Below are 18,826 nucleotides of genomic sequence, written 5' to 3'. Positions count from 1 at the left end.
TCTGTGAACTGGGGCAGGAGGCAACAGTGTGAGCAGGGTGAGCTGGATCTGACTGTAGAACTTCCAAATAGGGAGAGCTCCTCCACAGTGCCCACCGCACTCAGGTTCCCCTCCCAGCCTCAAGCAGCCTCCTGCCCTTGCTGGCAGGAATAGCTGGGACCATGCCCACAGGAACCACAACCCAGGAATCAGAAGACAGACAGTGAACTTCCCAGATGACGGGGCAGCTTTGGGACTAGACCACTTGGCTTACCACCCTCAAAGCTCGCCCCCACCCCCTGCCATCACCCCTAGCCTTGCCTCCTGGTTCCCAGCCCTGGCCCTTCTGCCGCAGAAAGACGGCTGTGTCTGCGGGAGCTGGGGCCACTCGAGCAGGGGAGTGGGGATAAGATTGAGAGCAAGAGAGTGAGGTCAGTGAGGGAAGCTGCCCGTTACTCCCTTGTAAATTGCTGACCTTTATTGAAATGTGAGACTCTGCTGGGATTGGCAGGATGGCTCAACTGGCTAATCCTCTACCTGCAAGTGCAGCGTCCCATATGGGTGTCAGTTTGTGTCCAGGCTGCTCCACTTCCCATCCAGCTCCCTGCTTTTGGCCTGGGAAAGTGGTGGAGAACGGCCCAAAACCTAGCAGCCCTACACCCATGTGGGAGACCAGGAAGAAGCTCCTGGCTACTGGCTTTGGATCAGCCCAGCTTGGGTTCATGTGGAGAGTTAGCGTGCGCTGACCCAATTTCTCCAAACGCCCGAGAAAATTCAGACTCCTAGAACACAGCGTTTTGCTCAGCTGCATCTGATAAACAGGACTGGACCTGCCACCAAGTGTCTCTCAAGCCTGTGCTCTACACAGTAATAAACGGAGAACTCAGGATGGAATAACACTAGTGTGAACACAAGGATAGGTTGTCAAGAAAAGACACAGGACTTTCAAAACACTCTCCACTTGCCAAAGTATCTACACATTGACAAGCATCTTTTCTTGAGGAAGGATGAAACGTTTCCAGTGGGTGGGAGGAAGAGAAAGTTGAAGCGGGCGCAGGAGTGAAGCCAGCACTTGCAATGGTGGAGAAGTCCATGCCTAGGGCACCCCATGCCGCCCAAGTGAGGTCACAGACCCTCCTGAGGCGGGGCAGCCGGGCGCGGCCGCAGCGCCGTCCAGTGGCCACGGAGGCCGCAGCGCCTGTGGGCGGAGCGTCGGGCCAGGTCAGGTGACCGTGGGGGCGGGGCCACGCAGCACGGAGCTCCAGAAGGCGGCCTAGCGAGCCCTTCAGGCCTGAGGCGGGCAGGCCCCCGGGCACTGGTGAGCACTGAGGACCCACAGACCGCTCGAGGGATTCAGGAGACAAAAAGTGGGACCTTTAGGGGACAGCGGTGGGGAGGCGAGACCTGCTGAAGGGATGGCAAGGAAGAGTCTCTGGGCCAAGGGCGGAAAATGGAACGTGGTGTGAGAGAGTCCGTGAAGGAAGGTTCCAGAAAGGAACAAAGAGGTGACTTGGGGGGGACAGTAGAAGGGGCAGAGACTTGACTGGCACTGACCAGTGGCCTCTTAGAAACTGTGGTGATCGGACGCTTCGCAGCTCCCTCAACTAAAGCGTCTGTCACTCCGCGTATTTCCCTCTTGCGGGGTAGTTGCCTGGCTGTTTCCCTGTCCACCTACTTTGTTCCTTACGAAGTTGTTGGCTTCATCAAGGGGGACCTTGGGACTTCTCGCTTCGAGTTCCTTCTTAGAGAGGACGTTCTCTCTGTATTTTCTTTCTTTTTTTTTTAAAGGTTTATTTGTTTTTATTACAAAGTCAGATATACACAGAGGAGGAGAGACAGAGAGGAAGATCTTCCGTCCGATGGTTCACTCCCCAAGTGAGCCGCAACGGGCCGATGAGCGCCGATCCGAGGCCGGGAACCAGGAACCTCTTCCGGGTCTCCCACGTGGGTTCAGGGTCCCAAGGCTTTGGGCCGTCCTCGACTGCTTTCCCAGGCCACAAGCAGGGAGCTGGATGGGAAGCGTAACAGCTGGTATATGAACCAGCACTCATTTGGGACCCCTGTGCGTTCAAAATGAGGACCTTAACCATTATGCTATCGCGCAGGGCCCAGATCATTAAATTATGAAGATATGTTTTCCTGTCAAGATTTCTCCTGAGTCATGCCTAGTCTGCTTAATTATCTTGATGAGTTCAGAACTTTAGATAAGTAGTTTATCGTCTTCTCTCCCCCCTACAAACATTTCCTTTCTCTTTTCCTTTTTCCCTTCCATCATATGTGTATACCATTTTTACTTGATACTTTGGAAACAATTGTCAGAATGGTAAGTTATCAGTCTCAGAAATTTAGGCTATAGTTTATATAAGAGTGATACATGTAAAATTAAAATACAAGGGAAATGATTAATGTCGGTTGAAACACAATTTTAACGCAGGTGAAGACAATAGTGTGATGTCGCGAAGTTTAGCTGAAAGACTGACCTGGTTAGAGAAGGTTTAGAAAGGTTACAGAGTGGGTCGTGTGAGAGGCATATATAGATTTCCAAGGTCTCCTGAGACTTTGCTTTAATGTGATTTCTTTTTATTTTTAAGATGTTTTGAAATGCAGGAGTGCTGGGACTATATTCAAAGTGCTCATATTTCAGAACTAAGAACAAATAATTTTCAAGTATAACTACTTAATAAGCATATTACTATTGACAGTTGTACTTCACAGTATGAAAGATTGATAATTATGACATTGATCACTAGCCATGCAGTGTGGCATATATAACTAGTGATGCGATAAAATGTAAATGATTTTTAGGAATTTCTGAGAGTGATGGTTATCGTGTTTGCAGAATGTGAAAGTTTGGTTTAAATTAAGGTACAACATCTTTTGTTTGCAATTCTGTTTTTCTGAGAGGCAGTGTTGTAGGTAAATGTAAAGGTGGTGGGCTTTTAGAATTTGAATACCTGAATTCAAGGTCTGCCTGCTATTTGCTGTCTGTACCGATCTTGGAAGACTTGTTCTCTTTAAGTCTTTATTTTGCTCATCTAACAGAGACAGTGATGATTCCTTAAAGGCTTGTTACAAAGAATAAAAATAGCTCATGTCAGAGTATTGTGACGTTCAGCATGCAGTGAGCATTCAGTCACATGAGAATGACTTGTTCCAGCAGCTCTGCTTTTAGTGTTTATTTGAATAAATGTTTAATTTTTCCTTTTATATGATTTGAAATTGCATTTTTTCTGCTTCTTATACCACAAAAAGTAAAGTTAAGGGTCTGGATGATTTCCTGTGATTTATGATCTACTGTTTGTTTTTGCTTTAACCCAGTAGTTGTGTTGCTAAAGTTTATTAAAGTGTTACATTACAGAGAGAATGTCAGGTAAGTAAGTAAAATTACTTAACTCTTCTAAACATGGCCTGATTTTCCCTTTTTTTTTTTTTTGTGTGGTAGGAAATCGTGTCATCCTGTTGCTTATTCATGCTATTCATCAAGGTCTTTGATTCCTCAAAGGCCAAATTTGCCTCTAAACAGAAAGATGGAAGATAAACTGCACTTATTCTACCAGGTATTTATTAAAAAATAGGCTTTAAATACTCACTTTTTTTTATTATTTTGGATTATATCATACCTGTGAGAAGGGAGTCAGTTTGTAGAGTAATGCAGTCATAAGGAACCTGCCTAATAAGTGAGATGACTTCTGAACTCTTTTAGTGGCCAGGCGGTAGGCTGTTAGTCTAGAAACCCCTGAAATACTGCATAAAGAATTTTTTGTGATATATAATGAGAGTATTTTAGTGGGGAGTAGGTCCCTGGGTAAGTTTAGGAGACTAAAAGTTCAAATTTTATGAGAGGTACATTATGTTTTTCACAAACTCTTGAAGTACCATGATATAAATCTATATAGATTCAAAGATTGCTCTTTTTACCACTAGTATTTTTTCAGGTTTTTACTTAAACCAATTTTAAAGATGAATTACTATTTTTGATAAGGGCTTTTTTATTTAATTTGAAGAGCAGTTACACACACACACACACAGTCCACAGATGGCTGAAGCAGTTGCAGCAGGCCCTGGCTGAAGCTAGTAGCTAGGAACTTCATCAGTCTGTCATGCGGGTGTTTCCAAATCCTTGGACCATTTTGCAATGTTTTCCCAGATGTATTAGCAAGGAACTGGATTGGAAGTTGAGCAGCTGGGGCTTGCACTGGCACTCATATGGGATGCCTGTGTTGGAGGTGGCAGCTTAATCCACTATACCAAAACACTGGCAGCTGAAGATGAATTCTTAAAAACATTCATGTTAAAATTTCATACTAGTTAATTTTCCTTAGGTTACATGGTTTCTCTCTCACAGGTTTATTCCTCACCTTTAATCACAATGTCAGATATTTTCTTCTTTCTTTTCTTGGTTGTCTTCTTTGAATTATTTGGCTATCTCTGTTCACAATGCTTTTGATGACAGGTTTTTGTTTTAGTATTTGTTCAGTAGACATAAGTATAGAAATAGGCAGGTAGAACTCCCACCTGCTGAGTCACTCCCCAGATGTCTACAAGAATTGGGACTGAGATGGGCTGAGGTGAAGTCAGAGACAGGAACTCAATCCAGGTATCGCACATGGGTGGCAGAGACCCAATGACTTGAGCTATCCAAGGGCCTATGTTAGTAGGAAATGGGGGTAGAGAGCCACAGCCTGAAATTGAACCCAGGCACTCCAATATGAGATTGCAAGTGTTTTAGCAACTATCTCAACTGCTAAGCCAAATGCATGCCCTGGTACCAGATTTTTGTGCTCCTCTGTATTTTAAACCTCCCACTTGCCCTTTTTTTCTATTCCTAGTTTCTATTTGGTTATTTTCCCTGGCTCTTCATGTATCCTGTCTTCAGTTGTAATACACATCTCATCAAATCAGCAAATCAGGTTTTCTCCTCCTCCTCCTTTCTCTTTCTCTTTTTCCTGTGTTTCTTCCTCTTCTCCCCTTCCTCCTTCTTCTTTTTCTTCTTTGTCCTTCTGTCTGCAGGTTCACCCCCTGAAAGGGTACAGTGGCTGAAGCTGAGCCAATCTAATGCCAGGAGCTTCTTCAGGGTCTCCCAAGCAGATGCAGGGTTCCAAGAACTTGGACCATCCTCCACTGGTTTCTTAGGCACAGGCAGGGAGCTGAATGGGAAATGGAGCAGCCAGGACATGAACATGGCACCCATATGGGATGCTGGTGCTGTGAGGTGGAGGCTTAGCCCACTGCGCTGGGTCCCAGGTTATCTTTTTGAAACAGGTTGTTAAATGTGTGCCGAAGTTTTAAAAGAAATGTATGTGGATTCTGAAAGTCGCTGAAACACTCATAATTTTCATCTTTGGTGAAAATATTATTTCTAAAGTTTCTTGATAATCTACTTTATAAATTACCTATGTAATAGGGGGAATTGTTGAGTTCAAGGGCTCAAGGGTTAAAAATTAATATATTTTTGATCTAAATACTGTTCAATGGTGCTACACAATTAACTTCATAGCTCTTTTTCTAAACATTGTTACAATGCTGTAGCTCATTTTTGGGTATGTTGTGTGTATTTAGAAGCAGTACACTTCTTTTAGAAAAGATTTTCTAAATAGAAGCATTAATTCCCTAGCAATATTTAGTAGAATGTACAAAAGTTCCCATGAACTCCTTGCTCCCATGCGTGCACAGCCTCCCTCCCATCATTAGTATCCTGAACTAGTGTGAACATACGTTGTCACATTATTATGAATCAAAATGTGTTGTCTACATGAGAGTTCTCTTTTGGTGTTGTGCATTCTTTGAGTTTGTGTAAATGTATGGTATATATCTTACAGGATAGTTTTATTGCCCTAAAAACCCTTTCTTCTGTATTTTTCTCTTGTTTCCAGCAATCCCTGGAAATCACTGATCTTTTAGTTGTCTCTGTGGTTTTTTCTTTTCCAGAATGTTGTGTAGTTGGAATTATTCTTGCATTATATGTATAGCCTTTCAGGTTGACATTTTAATGTAGTGATAGGCCTTTTAAAGTCCTCTGCATTTATGGCTTAATAACTCACTCATTTTAACATGAATATTATTTCACTATCTAGACATACCACCGCTTATTTATTCACTTACCCACTGAAGACATCTTGGTGGCTTCCAAGCTTTTATTAAAGTAAAGGTTTTACACACATTTATGTGCAAAGTTTTGTGTGGACATAAGGTTGCTGAATTGTGTGATGAGAGTATGTTTAGCATTATCAGAAATGGCCTGACTCTCTTCCAGAGCGGCTACACCATCTTTCATTCCTGACAGCATGCTTTGTTCTCCATATGCTTGTCATCATTTGGGGTTGGTGCATTGGATTTTTGTTGTTTGTTTTTGTTGCAATCCATGAATAAAGGATATCTTTTCCATTTATTTGTCTTACTGATTTTTCATGACTGTTTTAGTGATATGTTTTAATTTGAGATTTCCTAATGCCTGATTTTGCTATCTGTGCTTCTTGGTAAGGTACCTGCTCAGATTTTTTTTTGTTTGTTTCAATGGGTCATTGCTTTTCTTATTGTTGTAAAAGCCCTCTGTATATTTTGGATAGCATTTTTTCAGATATGTAGTTTTGTTGTAGTGTGTAGTTTTTTCCTTTTATTATCTTGATGGCATTTTTCATAGGGCAGTTTCAAATTTTCATGGAGTCTAGCTTGTTAATTCATTCTTTCATGAATCATGCCTTTGGTTTGTATTTAAAATAGTTAATTTTTGAAAAACTAACATGTGATTTTATAAAAGAGTGTTACTTTTAAATGTGTATGGTAAACTTTTCAACATGATGTTTTGTGAACTAGATTCAGTAAGTGTTAGCTGTATTTATGAGTTCTGTATGCTTTATAATTGCGTAATAGACTATGGAAAACCAGAGATACAATATGTACTAATTTATCTGGTGTGGCACTATTCTAACTAGTAAAGTCCTTTCCAGTGAAATTCCCTTGATGTTTCAGAAAGAATATTGTTCTAAAAGGAATTATTTGACTCAGAATAAAATATGTTTAAAATGTATTTGTGAACAGAACATGACTGATTGTATCTCTTGATTTTTCTCCAGACAGAAGAAAATGTTGAATTATCTGATAATAATTCTCATTCTCCTGCAACCAACTTGCCATCAACAAGTATTGACAGAAAAAAATACATAACATTTTCTGAAACGGCAGAGAAGATTTTACCTGAAACTAGAGGTTGGAGCCCAGAACATGAAAAGCAGTAAGTTAAAAACTCTGAATCTTTTTTATTGCGTTATATTTCTGTAAGTTTAAGAGGCCAAAATGTAACCTATGTGTCTCATAATGTAATAAGATGTGTATAGGTATATGAGATCATGCCTGTTTATTGCCATTCTTTCAGAAGAATGGCTTTAACGCCTAAATAACCTTTCTTATTGTTTTCTCACTTTTCTTTTAGCCACATGGAAGCCTATGAGCTATATAGAATACTAGTTAGAGCAGAGTAATTGTCCATATTTTTGTCAGTTTGTTCAAGAGAGGTTTCAGAAAGGACACAAAAAGGTTCCCTTTGGACTTGGTCTTATACTTTCCGTTGCATTGAACTCTTTGTATCCTTGGTAGTTTGTGTGCCACCTTGAGCATTCCCTTTCGTTCGTTAAAGAAGCAGCACTAGCATTTCATACATACCTAGGAGAAATGCTTCATACTGTCAATATTGGTGTGTGTTTTTGGACCAGTTGTAAGTCGCTGGTTGAGATGCTTGCATCCCGTGTTAGAGTGCTGGAGTTTCTGTTCTATCCATGTTTCCAGATCCAGCTTCCTGCTAATGTGCAGCTTGGGAGGCAACAGGTGATGCTTCCAACAGGTGAATCCCTGTTACCTACATGGGAGAGCTGATTGGAGTCCCTGGCTCCTGGCTTCTGGCCTGGCCCTGCCCTGTGCATTGCTGGCATCTGAGGAGTGAATCAGTGTTCGGGTACTCTCTGTCTTTCTGTGACTATCTCTTTACTTCTCAAAGAAGTGAAAATTTAAAACCATATCTAGGGGCTGATGTTGTAGTATAGCAGGTAAAGGCATTGCTTGTGATATGAGTGTTGGTTCATGTGCCAGCTGCTGTGTTTTTATTTCAGCTTCTTGTTAATTACTTGGGGAAAACAGCAGAAGATGGCCTAAGTGCATGTGTCCCTGTCACCTACATGGGAGACCAGAAGACGCTCCTGGATCCTAGCTCTGGGCCTGCCTGGCCGTTGTGGCTGTCTGGAGATCTTTCACTTTGTCTCTCTGTCTTTCTCTGTAACTCTGACTTTCAAAAAAGAGAATAAATTAACTGACAGAGAAAGAAAAATATTTATCAGAAAGAAAGCCTTAGGACTCATCTCACTTTACTTTTTTTTTCCCCAGCTAAATGCTGGTTTTGTGAAATGGTGAGTGTGGGAATTACCTGCACACTGTGATTGGAGAGGCACTTAAACCAAAATCTCTACATGACATAAGTTTTTGTTTCTATTTTATTTAAACTAATGATCTCACCCCTATTCCTCTTTGCTAGATGACAAAAAGGCAGTTATTCCTAGAAAGACCACAATCAGCTTGTTACCTAGAAAGATGAAAACTGAAAACTAGAAAATCAGATAGTAGAAGGAAATCATGATTGTATCAGACAGAGAAAGATTAAGTTTAGTAGAGACTTACGGAGAGATAAAGTAGGGTCTTGATTCTTGCCTATTAATGACTCTTATAGTCAACGCAGGAGGTCACTGCTATTAAAGACTTTAGAGTGCTTTTCATATAACTTATATTTTTGCTTCTCTCACTGTGTTTTTATACTGACTTTTTTTTTTTTAAAAAAGGATTTATTTTGTTGGAAAGTCAGATTTACAGAGAGAAGGAGAGACAGAGACAAAGATGTTCTGTCTGCTGGTTCACTGCCCTCGTGGTCACATGGTCAGAGTGAGCCGATCTAAAGCCAGGATCCAGGTGCTTCTTCCAGGTCTCCCACATGGCTGCAGCATTTCAATGCTTTGGATCACCCTCTGCTGCTTTCTCAGGCCACAAGCAGGGAGCTGGATGGGAAATGGAACAGCTGGGACATGAACTGTGCCCATATAGGATCTCAGTGCTTGAAGGGGGAGGATTTACCAGTTGAGCCATGGTGCTGGGCCCTATACTGACTCTTACTAGAAAGCATTTTTTAGACCATGGATTGTAGTCGGAATAGTTGAGTCATTTTCTTTGTGCCTGGAAGACTGCAGAGGGCACTAATCATAAAATAACCTGGAAGGGACTATGAAAGAGGTAAGGAAGTCCCAGAGTAGGCTTTTGAGGCATTGAGTTTAAAGGGATGGGGTATCAAAAGGGTGAGGTATGTGTTATATAAATTTCCCTCACTCAATAGCTTTGCTTACATCTTAGTTTACCTAAAAGTGTTATAGGTGCTTATAATTGAGTTATTGTTCTGTGTATCACCCAAGCAGTCCTTAAATACCAGATTGCTTTAAAAGGGAGCACCTCTGCTACGGAAATTTAAGTTTTAGATACAAATTAGAAATTGCAAACACCGAATTATATCCCAGTTTGTATGAATTCAAGCCTATGGCATTTCCATAGTGATTCAGTTTTTCTGCACATTAAAATTATCTGAATATCTTCGTCTTCTGTTTGTTAGATGGCCATACCCACAATTAAATGTCAGTGTTTGGAGTGGGGAAAAGTATCAGTATGTTTTAGATTATCCTGATGATATCAATCTAAATGCAGGTTTAGAATCTAGCTCATCTCAGAATCATTCCTAGTCTCCAGGGTTCTAGGAGCACAAAAATCGTTTTAAGGTTTTTTCTTGAAGTTTAGGCCTATTTTAGATGATTTTAGGAAATGTGTGCAATTTACAATTCTTCAAATTCATTTCAGGCTATCTGGTGATCTCACAATTGTATAATCTATGGGATGTTTATATTATGGAATTCTTAGCTGCAATAAGAAAAAGGGAAAAAGACAGAGAAAACTAAACAGTAGGAATGCAGGATAATAATTAAGAACAGTTCAGTTTTTAGTGCCTTTTCAGAAATTTAAAGTTGAAGTGTACTTTAATCTTAAGAATATCATGTGCTGTTAAAAGTGTCTTTGTAGAAATTATGAATTTCAGATCTGGAAGAGGAATTGTGCAAGTGAGGTGGAACACCTTAGCTTTCAGGTACAGAGACTAATAAGACTGCCCCTGGGACTGCACATAAGTCCTCAGGGCCTCCTTGAAAGGCTCTCAGCCTCCTGTGAGAGATGAAGTGATTAGAGCACCGTTGAGAATATTAACTGCAGGGCATTAAACTGCAGCAAATATATGTAAATCTGTGTTTTCAAAATGATATCAAAATTGCCTTGTTACTGTTATGAGAAGTGATATATAAAGGAGCAAGCAGAATGGTTGCCTTGCTTTTCTTTAATACCACTAGGTAATCAAATCATGGATGAATAGAAGTTTCTCTTGCTTTAGAAATTTCTAGCACATTGCAGAAGAAGAAAAAAATAGACTTACAAGCTGTTTTTAGTCCCTATTGATTTATTGGATCTAATTGCTATATAAGGAGATACTAATCCAAGACTTGTACAAGTCAGGTATAATATGCTTTCTGATGGAAGTGTATCACCACCTATATATTGATTTTAGTTCTCACCTCCCCAGAAAAACAGGACATTAGTACCAACCAATCTTTAGAATCTATTTATGATAATATGGTTAGCAAAACCTAGACAAACATCTACAGGCCAGATGGCCTGGTATTAGCACTAGTGTTAAAAAGAAAAGACACAGAAGGACAACTTATTGATTACAATCTTTTTTTAAAGATTTATTTTTTATTTGAAAGATTTACAGAGATTAGGAAAGACAGAGAAAGATCTTTCATCTGCTGATTCACTCCCCAAGTGGCTAGAGTGGCAGGAGCTGAGGTGGTCTGAAAGCCAGGAGCCAGGAGCCTCTTGCAGGCCTTCCACATGGATGTAGCCTTGACTTGTCCAGGCCATAATCAGGGAGCTGGATTGGAAGTGGGACAGCCAGACACAAGCCAGCACCCATATGGGATGCTGGTACTTGCAGGTAGAAGATAAGCTTATTAAGTCACCACACTCACCCCATGAAAAGAGATTTAAAGGACATAACCAACTGTGATGTGAGGACCTGGTTGAGTCCTGATGATGTTAAAGATTTTACGGGCTTGATGAGACAAATGCAAAACAGCATTGTCCATTTGGTGATATTGATAAATATTTAGTTGTTAGTGGTATTTCTGAGTTAAAAAAAGAGACACTTCTCTGAGATTTGTATTTAAACCTTTTTGTATTAAAATGTGTAGGAATTTACTTCAAAACAGTAAAGGATGGATGTAGGGATATAGATACAGGTTGAATAGGACCCATTGCTATTGAAGCTGAGGAGTGAGACCATGTGAATATTGTTCTATCTACTTTTGTATGTGTCTGAAAGTTTCCATAATTAGAAGTTGAAAAGAAGAAAAATCAAGAAAAACAGTTCAAGAGTTATTTGAATTTCTGTACAATTTAGGAATGAAACATCAGTATACCTACATGAGGAAGAAAAATTCTCTGATTTTCTGGGAGAAAATAAAATCAGGAGAAAGAAAAGTTTACAAGTACAACTGCATAAAAAAAGAACTGAGGTAAATAAAACCTTGGGATCTTACCCTTCAGCTTTGCAAGTTGTCCTTAGCTTTCAGGCATTCCTATCTATTTTAGTTCAAATACTGGAAGATTACAATCTTAAATACTACTAATCATTCTTTTCCCCTCATTATCCTTCTCATCTTTTTTTTTTGTTAAAAAAAAGAGAACAAATAATATTCTCAGATTTTGAAAATTTATCCTTTTTTCATTAAATCAACACATGTACATTTTCCTTTCTGTTGTATTCTGTTGACATTTGTTTTTACTGTTTAATGGTGTCTGTGCTTCTGGGTTGTGGCAGTGTGACTCCAACTTTCGCCTCTGTTTTCCCATGGCTTCTGTGTCTTTATCTAAAATCTCCTTTTTCCTTTTTCTTATAAATAACCTATTATTGCTTAACTCAGCTAGGAATCTTTACCTTGATTACAGATTAGCTAAGCCATTATTAGGAAGTGGTCAATAAAGGAAGAAACAGAGCAGTTGTCCTGCCTGTCTTTATGAGCTGTCCTATGAGGTGATCAGATTGAACATGAGAAGGGGTTCCTCCAGCTAGTGAGAAAAGAGGTGGACCATTCTTATGTATTGTTTCCTAAGAGAGGGTATATTCATGGATTCCAGAGATCAGGATATGATCATACACTTTTGTGGAGCCAACCATTCAGGCTAGTACAGTCACTACAACACATTGACATGTATATTTCCTTTTGTTTCTGTGTATATATTTAAATGTTAACATATATAATGACATTGTACATATTGTTGTGGTACCATGTGGTGTTTTGTTACAGTGTGATATCTAATCAGAGTGTAAATATTTAAATTCTTTGAAGCATTTAATATTTTTATAGTGAAAATATGCAAAATTCAGTCTTCTAGTTTTTTAAAATAATTTCTAAAAATTTATTTTTTTATTGGAAAGTCAGAAATACAGAGAAAAGAGACAGAGAGGAAGATCCTCGATCCATTCACTCACTCCCCCATTGGCCGCAATAACCAGAGCTGTGCCGGTTCAAAGCCAGGAGCCCAGAGCCTCATTGGGGTCTCCCACGCGAGTGCAGAGTCCCCAGGCTTTGGGCCATCCTTGACTGCTTTCCCAGGCCACAAGCAGGGAGCTGGATGGGAAGTGGGACTGCCAGAATTAGAACCGGCACCCATATGGATTCCTAGTACCTGCAAAGCACGGACTTTAGCCACTAGGCTACCACGCCCCAAACCAAATTTTTTTTAAGTGAAATATGCAGTATATTATGTATAGTCAGCCTATTGCACAATAGAGCCCAGAATTTTTGTTTTTATAATTTAGTACACATCAGTGAAGTTTCTGCTCATCTTGCCTCCATAGTTCCTTTTGCAATTTCTGGTAACTGCTTGTATACTTTACATTTCTATAAGATCATCTAATTTTTAGGCTTAACAAATGAGTACGATCATGTGTTAATTATCTTTCCATGCTTGGCTTATTTCACTTAATCTGCAGCTTAGCCTGTGCATTGAGTTTTCAAAAATGTTTTAATTTTTATTGGAAAGTTAGATTTACAGAGGAAAGGAGAGATGGAAAGATCTTCCGTCCACTGGTTCACTTCCCAAGTGGCTTCAATAGCCGGACCTGAGCTGATCCAAAGCCAGAGGCCGAGGCCTCCACTGAGGTTTTAATTTTAGGGGTTATAGTTTTTACTTCTAGAAGATTTATTTGACACTTCTTAAAGACCACCGTATGGTATTTTATTTACTCATGTTCCATGGTTGTTTTAAGATTGATGTCTTATAAACCCTGTGTATGAAGTCTGTGGCAGTCAGCATGTGCTATTTGTTGTTCTGATTCTTATTCGTGTTTATTTGTTGTTTGGATATTTTATGTTTTGCTTACACTTTCTTTTATAATTGGTTGAAATTGAATGGACTCTCCTAGTTTGTGTATCATCTTTTGGAAGAATTTTCTGTTTAGGAGAATTTGCATTTGCTTTTGCTATGTTCCTGAAAAGCACTACAAATGTAAGAACACTTTAAAGGGTTTTGTTTTGTTTCTGTTTTTTTCTGAACCACATATTTATCACAGGTTTTAACTAAAAAATCTGATGCATTTGCATAGAGTTATAGTTATAACTAATCAAGAGAAGTAGTCTTTATTTTCTGCCACTCGCTCGCTCTTCAGCCTGGAACCAAGACACCAGAAGACTTTACTCTGCATGCTTCTTGTCTAGCGGTAAGTTGTACCTCCTTGCCCAGGTCACTTTGCTGAGAACACTGACTTTTGGAGATTTTCACTTTATGTGGACTCTCTGTACCAGTTTTCTCTTCATTTTCTGTTCATACTTAAAAACTTAAGATTACAAGTTTAGTGTAAAATGGAATAATTTGTAATTAGTGTCCTCATGTCTCAAGTGGTTCTTGACCCATTTGCCTCTCTTGCATAATGCGAATACATGCAGTGTTAAGTGAATAATTTATTCAGTCATAAGGATGATTCAAAGCAAAATTACCTATATAATTTAAATAATTGTTTTGTGCATATAATCAACATCTGCTTAAGTAGTGTAGAGCCTGGTGGTCCAGTCATCTTGTTTTCACCGTACCACAGGTTTTCCCTACTCTGTAAAATCTATTACCTTATATTGACAAAATAATAAGTAATTAATTATATACTTAGGAAAAGCAAGGCAATGCAAAAAATTATAGAATTTATTAAAATTTTGGTATATACAGTTACGTTAGTTATAAGAAATGATTTTACATCAGAACCATGGCTACCTAAGGAGCTGAACTACAATTAATTATACTTTAAGCAGTTCAATAGCTAAGAAACCTGGATTACCAATATGATCTCAGGCATCAACATTGTTGCATTTGGCCCTAGACTTCCTCTCCTTCTCTGAAGCTGTCAACAGAAAAGATGACTAGAAAAAAAACCTCTTTGTACAAATCGCCAGATCGACCCAGCGTTTGCAGGACGTCATTACCCAGTCATAGATCTTCCTCAATTTGGGGGTATTTAAATGATCATATTCTATTGCTTGAAGCTCATGCTTGGTTTTTTTTTTTCTTTTTGGAATCATACACCTCTCACATAAAAAATGCCAACTAGGTTGTGAAGACTAAGAATTGGTAAGGCTAGGGTAGTGGCAGGAGCACTCTCTGTGGACCTGGAGAACAGACGAGTCCTGATTGAGCTCCATGCTGGCTTAGGCACTTGCAAACTTCACTGTACATTTCTAAGCTTTGCTTTGCACGTCTTTATAAAAATCGTGTACTACATGGACTATTCAGATTTTTTCCAGCACTAATATTAAGTTATTTCAGTTGTCTGTGTGCTACAATATTAGATGAATCATCTTTTCCAAACAATTTTACCTAAAGGTGGTGGAATTTGGGATTCTGTGGCTGTTTAAATACAAACATGCTCTTGTGACATGGAAGAAGAGCAGGAAAAATTGGACCACAGCCACAGCATAATGGGTCAGAGGCATTATTTATGCCCTAGGTTAGACTGTATCAGAGAGAGATTGCTGGGCAGAACAAGGTGGGAAGGGCATGATGAGAATGGAAATACCTCTTGATTGTTTGGATACTTTTTCAAGAAAGTTGTATGTAAATATTGGGCTATTGGTAGATTTGTTAAAATTTTAAGTGGAGTTTTCTATACTTTGTTTGCTGCTTTTTTAATGTGGTTGTTTCTTTGACAGGGAGAAGGAAATTGTTTCTAATCTCTACCTGACATTGTATGATAATATGTCCCAAGTATACTTACACTCACAAGAAATAAATGGTAATAAGAGACTTTGTAATGTTTTAAATAACTTCCTGGTTATATGCTTTTTCAGAAACTGTTTCAGCAATTAGTACTACCTTTTATACTCCCTGTGGCTTATGGTGTTAGCCACTATTATGTAATATGACAAATGTTGCAGCCTATGAGGCAGTGAAAGTAGGAAGTTTAATTTATATTTATTTACTATATATTATATAAATTTATACTATATAATTTTATTATATGCAACACATTTATTATATCTTAATAATAATATATTATATAAAGCATAATATAAATATACATTTATATGCAGTACACAATATATTCAATATATTTTTTAGATATAATATCTTATTAGATAATTATAAATTACACAATAAATATATTATATACTTTTATATGATTTTATATAATATAAAATATATATTATTTAAATATGTGTCATATAATGCATTACAAATTTATATATGTTATATATATATTCTGCTTAATCAGTAAGATCAGGAATGTATATATGTATTCTTTTAGTTAAATGTAGTTTTTGAAAAAAATGACTAGGTGTTATATTCAGTGGACAAAGTCTTAATTATTGGTTTCACTAGAATTTCTCTTTTGTACCTAAATATGAAGGCTTTACTCATTGTGATTCCTAAATCTTAGATGTCTATTTATATTAATGGAGTAATTTGGCATATATTCCCGTTCTATGTTAGCTGCAGTAATCACATTACCTATCTTGTTGTTCAAGTGAATGATTAATATACTACTCTAACTTCACGCTTTTTAAAATCAGTTATTTTACTTTTGTTTTTCTAACCAACATTCATGGCCACCTATTGAACAATGCTATCATGTTGAAATCTCAAGCTTTGATATCTTGTTTTCTACTCACAGTCTTTTATATTCTCATTTCCTTTCGCTTCAATTGTTATTCCTTTGATCTCCCCCTTTGTTGCCACTGTCATCTTAAACCTCAGCTGCCCTTGGTTGGCATCCCACTAGGTTTGCACAGGTCTCTTTCATGTTTTCTTCAGTGCCCATTCCATTACTCTTCTTAAACCCTCAATCCTATCACGTATTCTTTTAAAATTTTTATTTAATAACTATTAGCTTTTCTGAAACAGATGAAAGTGAACATTTTCTCCTTCATTCAATAAGTTTCATTGTGGTAAGAATACTTAACATGTGATCATTCCTCTTGAAGCATTTTTAAGCATCTACTGTGGTATTATTATCTATAAGCACAATATTGCATAGCAGATTTTTAGAGCTCATTCATCTTGTGTAACTGAACATTTACGCCCATAGATCAGCAATCCCCTGCTCACTTTTCCTTGAAGCTCTTTCAGGCCACAATTCTATTCTTTTTTTGTAAGTTCTGACTGTTTCAAATACCTCAGGTAATTGGAATAATAGAGTGTCCTGTGATTGACTTATTCTACTTATTATAATGTCTTCCAGATTTATCCATGTTGCCTCATAATACAGGATTCTCTTCCATTTTAACAAATTATTTATTTGAAAGGTAGAAAAACAGAGGCAGAAGGAGATCTTGCATCTACACTTGCAGATGCTGCAAGAGCCAAGATGGGGCAGGCTAACGCCAGGAGCTAGGGACTCTTAGCTGAGCAGCAGGGGCCAAAATGCTCCTCTTACTCATTATCTGTTGCCTTCCCAGACACATTAGCCCGAGTCTGGATCAACAGTGGAGTAGCTGGGGTTTGAACTGGTACTCTGTGTGAGATGCAGCTGTCCCCAAAATGGCTTAATCTGCATTCACCCCAGCACTCACCCCAGAGTTATCTTATTTTAGAGGCTGAACAGTAATTCGACATTTGCATAAAGCATGCTTTAATAAGATCTTTGCATCTATTGTTGGACAGTCAGGTTGTATCCACAGTTTGAGTATTCTGAATTGTGCAGCAGTGAACATGGAAGTGCTAAGATCTTTTCAAAATCTTGCTTTATTGAGAATTAATAAAACTGTTGATCGGAATATTCCTGAACCGTGTGCTCTTCCTACCTACACACTTGACAGTGGATTCTTTTTTTTTTTTTGGTAAATCTACACATTCCCCTTTATCACATTGGAAAAGTTTTCTTTCCATGGGTAAATTCCTTCACTCTTTATTTGTTTTTGATTTTCTTTGGATATCATGGGATCTGAGGTTTGTTAGTTTTATACTATTTTTCAGGGAAGCTTCTTGAAAACGTTGTTTCCATTAATCTCCACTTTTTTTTTTCCTCTTTGCTTGTTGTTTTCATTGAAATCCAGATTCAACTTCTAAAATACTAGTACTGTTTTGTGGGGTTAATTGTGTATTTAGCAATGTCATCTATTGTCTGTTTTCTGAAAATATGGTATCCGTTACAGCACATTAAATTGAGCCCAACATTGTTTTGAGAATGTATTCTGAATAAGGCACTGGAAACTGAAGAATGAAAAATCTTGCCCCTTGGAGCAAACAGTTTAGTGAGGTACATTAGTGTGCAAGCACAATGGCAAGAACCTTGAGCTGCGGACTAAGTGCTTTCCCTGGGAAGATGGGCAAAGGCCTGTGTCTGTGATGCTTGCATGGCTTTCTGATAGTTTCTTGAGATCTCTTTAGGTAACTGATAGACTCAGAGGTCACTAGCTCCAGACAAACCTGAACAAGTTGTTGAAATTTAAAACAGAGAACCTCAAAAACAGCAACAAGAAAGCTTTTTTCCTTTGAAACGTATCACTCTGTAATGCTTTTTGTTTCTTTGAGTAAAAAAGGATAGGTCATACAACAGTTGCTTGTTTAATTAATCTTTTGTTTTATGTGCAGCACTTCATAAAGCCTGCAAAATTTTTAGTAAAATTCGAAGTGGCAAAATTTATGTGAATGATCTGCCAATAATCCTTGCCATCTTAAAGATTTCTATAAATGATTCAGAAATGCGACAGGCACTAAAAGCAACTGATATCGATGGTAAGTTTTGTGTTTTAAGTATAGAGTTGAAGGGTCTGAAAATATGAATATAAGTTATGCCTTCCAGACTAATCATAAGGCATTAGAAAACTAAGATTTGGGATATTATTAAAATATCATTTTATCATACTATGTATCCAAAACATTTTCTAAAGATTTATGTTATTTGAAAGTCATAATTGCTAAGACTCACACACATATGACAGAGAGAGAGGATCTTTCATCATTGGTTCACTCCCCACATGGCCGTGGTGGCTACAGCTGGGCTAATCTGAAACCAGGAGCCAGGACTCGCTTTTTATTAGGAAAGAAAATCTCTCCCAGAAGCTGCCTTGGAAGCGACCCTGCTAATCCCATTGGCCAGGGCTGCCACGTGGCTTTTCCGAAGCTTCAGATGACTCTCAAAGCAAGTATTGGGTAGAGATCTTAGAAGAAGCAGTGCCATTATCCTGACTGGTGCAAACTCACCAAGATTCGTTCTCCATTGCTGACCACA

General features: G+C 38.5%; 1 protein-coding gene across 1 annotated transcript in view; it reads left to right on the top strand.

The window, feature by feature from the left end:
* The first annotated feature begins 11,515 nt into the window (after positions 1-11,515).
* Positions 11,516-18,826, top strand: part of EFCAB13 (EF-hand calcium binding domain 13) — a 126,666-nt gene continuing 119,355 nt past the window's right edge. The window contains exons 1-5 of the mRNA XM_058675798.1: positions 11,516-11,621; positions 13,778-13,828; positions 14,480-14,610; positions 15,306-15,388; positions 18,187-18,330. Coding sequence (XP_058531781.1) covers positions 14,516-14,610; positions 15,306-15,388; positions 18,187-18,330 — 322 coding nt within the window. The 5' untranslated portion in view covers positions 11,516-11,621; positions 13,778-13,828; positions 14,480-14,515. The remainder of the gene's footprint in view (positions 11,622-13,777; positions 13,829-14,479; positions 14,611-15,305; positions 15,389-18,186; positions 18,331-18,826) is intronic.

The sequence above is a fragment of the Ochotona princeps genome, chromosome 17, assembly GCF_030435755.1.
Source record: "Ochotona princeps isolate mOchPri1 chromosome 17, mOchPri1.hap1, whole genome shotgun sequence".
Taxonomy (NCBI): Eukaryota; Metazoa; Chordata; class Mammalia; order Lagomorpha; family Ochotonidae; genus Ochotona; species Ochotona princeps.
Note: the sequence above shows the minus strand (reverse complement) of the source record. Positions and strands in the feature narration are given on the sequence as shown.